The 12,016-nt window shown below is 48.8% G+C and overlaps 1 protein-coding gene across 1 annotated transcript in view; it reads left to right on the top strand.

Annotated features, from left to right (window-relative positions):
• Nucleotides 1-12,016, top strand: part of LOC107113379 (exostosin-1) — a gene marked incomplete at its 5' end in the record, with an annotated part of 62,107 nt that overhangs the window by 1,697 nt on the left and 48,394 nt on the right. The window contains 2 exons of the mRNA XM_015414703.1: nucleotides 2,676-2,769; nucleotides 5,046-5,153. Coding sequence (XP_015270189.1) covers nucleotides 2,676-2,769; nucleotides 5,046-5,153 — 202 coding nt within the window. The remainder of the gene's footprint in view (nucleotides 1-2,675; nucleotides 2,770-5,045; nucleotides 5,154-12,016) is intronic.

The raw sequence follows: 12,016 nt of genomic DNA, 5'->3' as shown, positions 1-12,016 counted from the left end.
TTGGATTACTAGCTATTGGGGGGGGGGGATGTACAGATCTGTCCTTGCAGAGGAGGGAGAGCTTGTACCTGAATAAAACTTGGTCTTAATGGTGCCACTGGACTGTTTTGGGCCAGGGGGAGCTCTGCAACTTACCTGGCTGCTTCTTGCTCTGACTGAGGGCTGCTGGGAGCAGGGGGTGGGGCTTGTTGCATGTGCCCACCCCCTGGGCTCCGCTCCTGTGTGCTCCTGTGGGAAATGACCCCTGGGTTTTCGGTTGGGGATTGACCGGGGGGAGGGGCAGGTAGCCTGTTAACTGTATCCTCTGAACAGTGGAGTTCACTATACCATCTGTGTGAGACCAAGTCACAAAAGAGACTGAGTTGTTTCTAATTATTATAATTTTATCTTTCCCTCACTCGAAGGCTCTGAGGTTCAACGTTCCCTCTTACCTGTGGATTCCTGTGAGCAAAAATTCTACTTTGTGAGCTACTGGCATTAAAGTTGTGAGTGAGCAATTTGGCTAAAGCATCAGCCATCATTCCTGAGCTAAGACAAAAATGTGTGAGCCGGAGGCTAAAAAACTGTGAGCTAGCTCACACTAACTCAGCTTAGAGGGAACACTGCTCCTCAGTCACAGCATCTGTCCCAAAGCCACCTAGTGAACATCCTGCCCCTTCCCAGACTACAACTTGCTTGCCAGACTCTGCACTGCACTGCCTTGCTTACGATGCATTCTCAAGTGCCTGTCTAACAGGCCTCACACTACAGTTCCCATCATTCAGTGAGACTGCGTGGGACAACATCTGTAGCTATATATTTACTTTCTCACTTATTTGCAATATTTATGCACGGATTCTGGAAGCAGGATAAGTTTAAAACAGCAGTGACTTTTACAGTGCATGATACGTGAAGTCAGAACAGAAAAGGACCAGCCAAATAAATTTCGGCTGGCTGTGGTGTGGCCAGGAAGCACGCATCTTTAAAAAAAATTGTTTTAAATGATTTTTTTAAAAAAATTCGAAGGGAATCTTGTGGAGTTGTGTCTTTAAGGAAGGGGGCAGAGCTCCAAATAGCCCCACTGTAGTTACGGACCAGCCTCAGTGTTTGATGCACACCAAAACAATAGAAAAGAGCAAGAGTCCAGGAGCACCGTAAATACTAAAAAAAAAAATATGTGGCAGGGTATGAGCTTTCGTGAGTCACTGCTCACTTCTTCAGATACTCCAAAACAGAATAGGATCAGCCTCTTTCCAAAAGTGTCACATCAAAGACTTATGTCAACTTCTGACACTGTTTGGTTATCTTGCTTGGTCATTGTCTCTGCCTCGTTCAGAGCACTCCTTGGCAGAAGCTTAGGAAGAAGATGTGTAGGTTGGCTTTCAGCTTTCCCTTAGGCCATTGGTATTCAACCTGCCATCCACAGAAGCTGGAGGTGTCTAAATACGTAGAGGAGTGACGGTGGTCAGGTTTTCTATGAAAGATAGCTTTCCCATCCCTGCTAGATCTTCCACTGCACTGCAGTGGTTGAACGGCAGGAGATTGTTAGGGATGCTCTAGGCAGGGGTCATTTCGTAGAAAAAGAGCTAGGGGAACTCATTAGCATAACTCATTAGCATATGCCACACCCCCTGACATCAGGGGCCCGGTGGTGGACCTGCAAGGCCAGCGGGAGTGCGAGGAAGCCCCGCCAAGGCCCTCCCTGGCCCCAGGCATGCAGGGGTGGGGAGAGGCGGGGAGGAAGCAACTTACCTTCCCTCTTCTCCTGCCTCCTCCTGGCTGAATGAGGACTGGAAGCGGGGCGGCTGGAAGCAGGGGGCGGGGCTTCGTCATGTGCCCCACCCCCCTGCACCTCACCCGGGGAAACTGCGTTCCCCCCTTGAAATGACCTCTGGTTCTAGGGGAAATGTGTACATTTATACTGGAGAGCGACGAACCCACATGGCTCCCTTGTGTCCTCAAGAGCATGCCCCGACATCATCTGTGCCACTCACAGAAAGAGAGTTTGAAAATGGCTGCCCCTGTGTCACGCAAATGGGTGGGTGCTCTGTCTTGTGGGGAACAGATGTGTTAAATCGGGTGGACTCAGCTACTTGACTATCCGCTTTCACTTCCTCCTTCATGCTCCAAGCCTGTGTTGCACAGGGATCATACACTGCTGAGCAGCTGGTGGATTTAGCGATGGGAAGGGAGGGCGGGGCAAGAGACCAACTCAGACAGTGTAGATGCTACTGACCTGCAACAGTGATGAGGCCAGTAGGCACCTGTGCATACTTGAGATAGTATTAGTCTCTGCCCACACTGGCCACTGCGGGCCTCCGTAGCCGGGCCCGCCCTTCCATTCTTTTCCCTTGGCCACTGCTGCCGTATAGTTTGGTGCATGCTTTCTCTCCCAAATCAGTTGTTCAATGAGAATGGACTGCTCGGAAGCCGCCCCATCCCATCCCCCCCTTCAGCTAAAAGTCTCTGCCATATCCTCTCGCTGTGCCAGTCTGTCAGGGAATATATTTATTCACATTTCCCCACCCCCCTTTTCTGGTTGGCTGGCTCCTCACTGTTATGCTAGTTTTACAGATGTGAACTTGTCCAGGGATGATGCTAACCAGATGCACACCGCCAGATGTTTACATTTTCATGCACCATTTCCCCGGGACTCATTGTTAATTTATCTTTCCCCCCTTTTCTCTCGTTGCTAGGTATGATTATCGTGAAATGCTGCACAATGCCACTTTCTGTCTGGTCCCCCGTGGCCGGAGGCTTGGATCCTTCAGATTCCTGGAGGCCCTGCAGGTAAGATCAACGTCTGTCTGAAGCCTGGGAACCATTTAGCACTCTTGTAAGCTGGGATTCCTCGTGGTGTGATATCCAGGCAGGGGAAGGCGGATTGGAGACTTCATTTCCCTAATAGCCCATAATCCTGCTTTCGCTGTTGGCAGCTGTTTCGCAAGAGGCACTCCGTGCCCAGAGTTCGTGGGCAGATTGGATTGCAGTGTTACCTCCATGGAGAGGGCTTCCCCAGCTGACTCGGAGTGTGTTTGTCAAACAGGAGAAGGAAGGGGGAGGCAGGGAGGATCTGTATTCTTTAAAGAAACACTGACTTCATCCATCCAGGAAGTTAGACGGAAATAAATAATTTGGCTTATTGTTTTAATTCAGCCCAGAGAAAATTGCCTATAAATTCTGCTTGTGTTTTCACTTTGCATAGTGAATAAGTTTTAAGGGATTTCTTCTCTGGGTTTGCGACAGATGGCAGGCAGCGGGAAGGGGCATGTCCGGAGTTAACACGGCACCGAACACATTTGGAAATACAGGGCATCTCTGCAGGGGGAGATCAGAGGATTAGGTCTTGGTCACATGATGCCGGTGCTCAACTCCCGCTTGGATTTACCAGGATGTCAGTCAACAGAAACTGAAAAGTCTACAATCTATTGTGAATGGCAAAGTTCACAGGGTAGAAGGAAGATGGTTATAGTTCCTGTGGCATCTTTTCCCTGTCCTGGTGTCATCTTTGGTGTCTCTGCTTTGGTACCAAACCAGGAGGAGGCACCTCTTATGTCAGGGGTCCTCAGGCTTTTCGAGCCCGTGGGCACCTTTGGAATTCTGACACAGCCACAAAATGGCTGCCCCTGGAGGTGCAGACAGCCGCAAAATGATTGCTGCAGCTTCTCTTCAGTCACACGGTGAAGATCCTTGTGCTGACAAAGCAACGTTTTAAAAAATCCGCACAGCCAGTCAAATTTCCAATAGCCAATCAGAAGCTCTGCTGGGGAAAAGCCCTACTTGGCTCCACCTACTTTCTATAAATTTTTGGCGGGCGTCAGAAAAGGTGTCCACAGGGATCCTTGCACCCACAGGCTCCGTCTTGGGGACCCCTGTCTTACGTAGACATGCCCAGAGGCATCAGAAGGAAACCAAAATGAGCCTGTTTGGAGCTTTGGGCATGTCTGTATGGAAAGTATCTGTTTTCTCCATATAAAATGTTGGGGAAGTCATTTCCCTATCTGAAGACACATGCAAACATAACTGGAAGCACAGCAATATATAAACAGCAGTAGATAAATGATTTATCATCCATTGACTGTGTAGCTGGTTCTGGAAACTCATTGTTCAGATTTTCTTCAATCCACTTGATGGATTGAAAGGTGGACCCTTTGTTTTCATATAGGTTTTCGCAGGGGTCATTTCGTAGAAAAAGAGGTGCAGGAGCTCATTAGCAGAACTCATTAGCAGAACTTATTTGCATATGCCACACACCCTGACATCACCGGAAGTGTGTCAGAAGGCAACACCCACCGCTCAGGCTCCACTGGACTGTTTTGGATTGCTAGCTATTGGGGGGGGGACGTACAGATCTGTCCTTGCAGAGGAGGGAGAGCTCGTACCTGAATAAAACTTGGTCTTAAAGGTGCCACTGGAGACTGCAAGGAACAACATCTGCAGCTACATATTTACTTTCTCACTTATTTGCGATATTTATGCACTGCTTTATCCGGTGATAATGATTCTAGAAGCAGGATAAGTTTAAAACAGCAATGACGTTTACAGTGCATGCTACGTGAAATCAGAACAGAAAAGGACCAGCCAAATAAATAGATCTCTCCTCCCTACAAAAGGGAAGGAGGGAATGTGCCAACTGTTCCCCCAACTGAAGGATACAGCAGTACAAAGGAAGTTGGTTAAAATGATTGGTTTCCCATAACATTCTGTGACTTACGGAATTCCTCTTCAGGCCTTTACCCAGCTCTAGGCCAAGGTAAGTTAATTGGACTGGGTCCCAGTCCTCCTATGCTGGCTGCTTGTCTTCCGCCAGTGGACACAATGGACCCTCAGGTTGGTTCAGATCTCCAAGCAGGGTTACGGGATTTGCCAATGCAACGTGAGAACAAATCCTCGTGATTTTAAGGTGCTTTAAGTGTCAGTTATTTCCACAAATCCCTATTTCCAGCCCTCTGTTTAAAAAAAAAGAAAGAAAGAAAGGCTGCAGTTTCATTTCTCGCAGACCTTGGAGTACCAGCCCACAAGCGCGCTTGTTTCTTTCCCCTGATTTTTAATGATTCTCTATGCAGGCTGCCTGCGTCCCCGTGATGCTCAGCAACGGATGGGAGTTGCCATTCTCCGAAGTGATTGATTGGAATCAAGCTGCCGTCATAGGGGATGAAAGATTGTTATTACAGGTAAGGCTGGGGTGGGGGTAGGGGGGAAGGGCTGCGGCCTTCCATCAGATTGGTTGACGACAGCAGCCACCTTCTGCACTTCCAGGAAAGATGTATCCAAAAGGTCATGGCTGTAAAAGAGATTTTTATCGGGAGGGATTTGTCTGTGTCATTGTGAATATTAACTCGTTTAATAAGGCATCATTCACTTTCTGACATGAAGGTCACTCAGGCCTCCAAATGTCTTGGTTAAAAATGTAGGGGCATCGGATTCTTTTTTTTTTAAAAAAAGGTATAAATGCAGAAGTGCGCTAAGAGCGTCAGAATCGTAAAGTACTTGGAATGGAAGGCGACTTGTGGCTGCAAAACTGTCGGTAGCTCTGTGGCCTCGGTGATTTCTTTTTCCCTTCCCCCTTGGGCGTCTGCTAGAAATGTTATCAGGCATATTTTAAATTATTAGCCACCTCAGTGGCCCTTGTGAGGGTAGAAAGGCGGGTGTCTCGGGTCAAACCTCCTGCCCCTGCACTTAGCTCTGAGGAGACGGAGGCCTCCAGACCGTGCCAAGGGTCTGGAGGGCCACAGAAGGATCACCTGACATTGCAGGATAGGCTTGCCAAGTCCCCCCGGGGGGCGGGGAAACCCCCGCCCCAGAGGCCCGTTCCCCGCCACTGGCAGATCGGGCCCTGGGGGGAACTCCACCCCGATTTGCGCATTGCCCGGAAGTGGTCATCTGAGGGAAAACTCTATGGTTTTTCCTCAGATGGTCGTGGCCCCGCCCCAGCGTGCCCGCGTCACTTCCGAGTGCCGTGGATGCAGCGTACGTGTGCTTCGCGCGCGCTCCAGCCGCCAGCCAGGAGTCCCCCGCTGCGGCGAGATTCGGACTTGGCAACCCTATTGCAGGAGCAACTTCCCAGCTCACCATGATGCTCAGAACATGCCGGGCAGGTCAGAGGCCAACCAGCAGCCAAATCCCAAAGGCTGGCGGCAAAGGCACGGAGCAACAAGGGTGGAAGAAGGACAGCAGAACCTACCACAGGCAGTGGCCTATTCCTCATCTGTTGTGGGAGCCCGGAAGGGCAAGGCGGGGAGCAGGATGCACTGGCTTCCTTGGGTGTTGGGTCTTCCCTGATAAGTATGGAGTGTGTTGTATGGTGTGCAGAAACATACAGAGAGGATGTGTGTCACTCGCAAATCATCCCTACAAAGGTCAGGAGAACGGCCAGGCTGTACAGCCAGGTGGATAGATCTACAGGCACCATTTGTGTGAATTGGGGCTTCCATGTAAGCGATGTATAAGCACCCACCATGTTTTCCATTATGGCAGCTTACTGGTACGGTAACAAAGGTGGCCACCCACCCATTCTGACACTCCTAGTTCATGCAAATGTTGCCTCGGCATGAGGCCTAAATATAGCCCCATATGCTGGAGAGCCAGTTTGGTGTAGTGATTAGGAGTGCGGACTCGAATCTGGGAGAACCAGGTTTGATTCCCCACTCCTCTACATGCAGCCAGCTGGGTGACCTTGGGTCAGTCATAAGTTGTTTCAGAGCTGTTCTCTCAAGGGCAGTTCTCGAGAGAGCTCTCTCAGCCCCACCTACCTCACAGGATGTCTATTGTGGGGAAGGAAAGGAGATTGTAAGCCGCTCTGAGACTCCTTCGGGTAGTGAAGGGCGGGGTATAAATCCAATCTCCTCTTCTTCTTCTAAACCTGTAGACTAAGGACTGCTTCAGTCTGACCTTTTTACCTCGGTCTTGGTACATTTGAGTTTTCCCTCCATTACTTAGGGATTTTAAGGTTGCGGAGGAGTTGCTGTTGCTTTTCTGCCTTCTCTTGCAATGTGTTCATTGGCTGTCTCGGATTGTCGGAAACAATTTGTTCTGCAGGGACCTCTTTGCCGTGCATCTGCTCTCTGTTTGTGCCACGCTGCAGACTCAATTGTGCGGGAGACTGACGGGTGGGAAAGAAAGAGATGAAGCCAAATCCCTTCCTGGCCGAGCAGTCTGTGCACACGAGGAGAGCGGATGAGCCCACAGCCTTCTTTTTCCCAGTTGGTGGTGATAAATAATAGTACAAATGCCCCTCAGTCTGTGCAACAACAACAAAAAAAGGTTCTTGGCTGAAAAAAAATCATGTGAATGTAACTCAAGCTCTGCTGTCTGCACTAGGCCAGAAGCCCTAATTCAAGTGAAACTTCTCTGCACACATACCTGGACATGGGTAGGCCAATTAAGAGAATATAATTTACCAACATACATGATTTCCCCAGAAGTAAAGCAATGGAAGATGTGATTCCCAGTTGAGCTCAGTCACCTAAAAGAATCCGTCAGGTGCTAGCAATGCTGCCTTAGTCCTGGAAAATTCCAATTGGTTCTTGTTGACACCAAAGAAATGCAGGATGTGGTATCCCTGTCAGGAGGGATTTTGGAAGCCTCCTGCTGCTCAACTTAAATTCCTTGGAAACCTGATCACTCTAGTTTTTGTTGTTGTTCAGTCGCACAGTCGAGTCCGACTCTTCGCGACCCCATGGACCAGATCACGCCAGGCCTTCCGGTCTTCCACCGTCCTCTGAAGTTGGCTCAATTTCATGTTCGTTGCATCTATGACACTGTCTAACCATCTCATCCTTTGCCGTCCCCGTCTTCTGTGACCTTCAATCTTTCCCAGCATCAGGGTCCTCTCCAGTGAGTGCTCCCTTCTCATTTGGTGGCCAGAGTATTTGAGCTTCAGTTTCATTATCTGGCCTTCCAGGGAACAGTCAGGGTTGATTTCTTTTAGGATTGACTGATTTGATCTTCTTGCAGTCCAAGGGACTCTCAAGAGTCTTCTCCAGCACCATAGTTCAAAAGAATCTATTCTTCGGCGCTCGGCCTTCCTTATAGTCCAACACTCGCAGCCATACAGAATTTAGTTGTGTTAGCAGACTTGGTTGTCCAAGGGGATGAGGTCTTCGTCTCAAGAGGATCAGCAGTCTGGTCCCCTCTTGAAAAGAGGGCAGCAACTATTCCTTCTTCAGCAAAACTAGGACAGCCTCCTAGCTTTCCCTTGCAATAAAAGTACACTTTGTCGGGCCTTTAGGCTTTCAGAGAGCCATAATTGGTGTCAGAGCAGAATCCAGTTACCCTTTCTCCCATGAATAGGCCCTCAAGGCTTTGGGTCAGCAAGCCCCGGTTTGTTGGAATAAAACTGAATCCAGACAAGATGGCGGTGATGCTGGTCTGAAAGGCAGGTAATTGTGAGAGTCTGTGCATTTATTGATTGTTCCGTCCCCTGCAAATGTTCACTTTGCTGCTGCTCACATATGGGCTCTTTTTAGAAGCTGCCAGATGAATGAAAGCTGTCTTTGTCTTTAATGAAATGTCATAAGGGCTTTCAAGTCAGAACTTTTTAGGAAGGCCTTTGAGATCACTTAATGTGGTGTACTGGTTAAGAGTGTCAGACTAGTATCTGGGAGACCCAGGTTTGAATCCCCACTCAAAACATATTTATTTATTTATTTTAGTTTTATGGGCCGCCCTCCCCGCGAGCGGGCTCAGGGCGGCTTACAGATGAGGCACACATGCCAATAATTAAAACAGCTAAAACCTGATAAAACAATCAATCAGTTATACAGTACAAGGTGCTCAAGTTGTCTCAAAGTCCTCAGTAGCAAGATGGGATTCTGGTGATGATAATCTCAAATCAATCATATCGTTCCAGGCAGCAATACCCTTCATTCTTCATCCCAGGGCCAGCGCCCCCCCCCCCCCAGATGTTACCCAAGCCAGTTGGTGGTGGTGGTGCGGCGGTGGTACAGTAGCTCAACATGAAAACTTGCAGGGTGACCTTGGGCTTTTTACCTTCTCTCAGCCTAACCTATCACACAGGGTTGCTGTGAGAATAAAATGGAGGAAAGGAGAATGATGTAAGCCACTTTGGGTCCTCATTGGGGAGAAAGGCAAAGTATAAATGAATTAATTAAATAAATAAGAGAAACAACATTTATGCTGCTTTTTCAAAAAAAGAGTAAAAACAGAGCCCTTTCAGAGAGCATTTGCCTGAAGCACCGTGGTGTTTAATTCTGATATAAACTAAAGGTTTTAAACCTTATTGGTTCTGGGTGATGCTGCTGTTGTTTATGGTGACTGTTATTTTAAACTATTCTTGGAAACCCTTCTGAGTGATATAGAAAAGCACCCAGCTGGATTTTGGTCTGCTCCTAGCCCCAGAATTATTGTATGAGAACTCTTTTAAAGTTGTTTTATGTGGTTTTTATGTCCTTGGCAAGGTTTTTAATACTACAGCTTTTAATGTTGAGGGTTTTAATCATTAACTACTTTTTATGATTTATATTTTCACTGTGTGTTGCTTTGCAAGGCACTTGGAGCAGGTTCTCTGGAGAAGGGGGCATAGAAATCTCTACTTATTATAAAGCGCTGTTCGTGTCCCTCTTGCCTCAACATTCCACACGCCCCCACAGCCTTTCCTCAACTGCCAGTCAGAAAGGTGTCCCTGCCCACTGGCTGCGTTGCCTTCGTCCCGCCCTGCCTCTCACCCGCAGTGCGCTGAGAGCCGCTGGACAGCCAGGACGCTCTGGTGGGCAGACACTCCGGAGGCCGAGCCCCATAATGGTGATGCTGCGGCAGCGCTGTGCCCTTGTTTGCCCGAGAACGACTCCCTCGCTCGGTGTCATTCTGCCACCACCTCAGGCACTTGCTGGGAGGCAGCGAACCGTGGCGGCCGGGAGCCACTGCCCACGTTGCACCCTCCGACGGCCTGCGAGCCCCACAAGGGATCCTGCTGCTGCTGCGGCTGGCCTGCGCCCCTGAGAACGGCTCCCTCACTCGCCCCCGCTCTACTACCAGGGCGGAAACGGTGAAGAGGGGGCAGTGGCAGCTTGCTCGCCCTCCATGCCCAGCAATGGATCACGGCCCCACCGCACCCACGGCAGCTGCCTCTCCCCCTGGGCCCCGCCAGGACTCCCTTCTTCGCTGCCATTCCACTGCCTGGTAGCTGCGTCTCTCACAGCCTGGGAGCTGCGGCACTCTCCTTCGCCAGGGCATCCGGGGGGCGCCTCCACCAGCCTCTAGAGGGCTCGTTGCATCTCTTTCCACAACGGGCCTTGCGACTAGTTTCTAAATAAATGCATTTCCCCAACCCTTTTTGCCCAGAGCTGGATGGCCCCACACTACCCCAATCTTCTAAGCTAATCACGGTTGGCCCTGGTTAGAATTTGGACGGGAGACCACCAAGGGAATCCAGGGTTGCTACACCAAGGCAGGCAATGGCAAAACACCTTTGAAGGTATCTTGCCTTGAAAACCCTACAAGGTCATCCTGTCAACTGGGACTTGACTGCACTTTCCTCCTCCACCGGACCCCTCTTCAAAGCCAGCCTCGTATAGAGTCCCTTACAGTATTTCCCTCTGAATGTTACCATCCCATCTGTGTCAGTGGCCACGTCTGGGGATTCCTGATGGCAGTGGCGGAATTTTTGCATAAAGTTCCCAATCGCTTTCTTTTCCCCCCCTCCCCTCCCTCCCGCTATCTTAATGTGCCGATCTTCGTCCTTTTTCCTGTAACGCGCAATTGATTCTCTTTGCAGCTGCTTCCTTGCTTGAGTAGCGACTACCCCATTATTAACAGTGGTTTTTAAAGAGCTGGCACAGAGCCCAAATGTCTGCTCTGGGAAATGTTTTTTGTTGTGTTACAGTTTCTCATTTCCCGTTTTAGACCGAGCTGGGATGTTTTTATTTACATATTCTCGTCATCGTCGCGGCGGCTCGAGATCCAGGAAAGCTTGGCTGTGCCATCCCGCCTTAAAAACAAAACAAAACAAAAAAACAAATGCATAGCATGTCTGCCCCCCCTTCCCTCACATTACACAAATGACCTGCTATTCAAACGTCGTCTCATTCTAATATTTTTAGCGTATTTGTGGAAGATTAGCATTGATTGATCATTTTTCCACACTCCACTTCTAGGGCAAGAAGATTGATAGCAAATAGCCAAATATGGTTCAAAAATAGAAGCTCCGATTTCGGTCCCCATCTGTTAAAACTGAGCCGACATACAGAAATACACTAAAAAATATTCTCAGCTTCTTCCTCTGGTTTTGTAGCTTGTTCTGTCTGATGCATGAGATGGGCTTTGTCTCCTTTTTTGTTTTACTTGTTGGAATATTCCCCCCCCCCAAAGTTCAGCAAACTTAATGGGGGGGGGGAGGATTTCTCTATCACAGTAACATTTAAACATGCATGCACTTAAAACATTAGGGAATAGCTATCTAAAAACGCATGGTTCACAAGCATTCTGCATACATTCACCTGATCTTTCCCCCAGCATGTATCTTTGCCTTCAACAGAGCTACAGTTTGATTTTTAATTATTTTATACAGCCTATTTAAGGTTGGTGTTAGAATATTAGATGTGCTGTTACGATCTGCCTTAGGTTGTTTGAAAATATGTTTTAAAATAATGTTCCACCATCATTCCCAAAATGTATCTAAGAACATAAGAGATGCCATGTTGGATCAGGCTGATGGCCCATCCAGTCCCAACACTCTGTATCACAGAGTAGCCAAAAACCAGGTGCCATAATGAGGTCAACCAGCAAGGCCAGAACTCCAGATGCCCTCCCACTGTTGCCCCCCAAGCACCAAGAACACAGAGCATCACTGCCCCAGATAGTGTTCCACCTATACCTTGTGGCTAATAGCCACTGATGGACCTCTCTGCTCCATATGTTTATCCAATCCCCTCTTGAAGCTGTCTGTGCTTGTAGCCACCACCACTTCCTGCGGCAGAGAATTCCACATGTTAATTACTCTTTGCAGGGGTCGTTTCGTAGAAAAAGAGCTAGGGGAAACTCATTAGCATAACTCATTCGCATATGCCACACCCCCTGA

This window comes from Gekko japonicus, unplaced genomic scaffold (genome assembly GCF_001447785.1).
Source record: "Gekko japonicus isolate JY-2015 unplaced genomic scaffold, Gekko_japonicus_V1.1 scaffold1251, whole genome shotgun sequence".
Taxonomy (NCBI): Eukaryota; Metazoa; Chordata; class Lepidosauria; order Squamata; family Gekkonidae; genus Gekko; species Gekko japonicus.
This window is presented reverse-complemented; position numbering and strand designations above follow the sequence as displayed.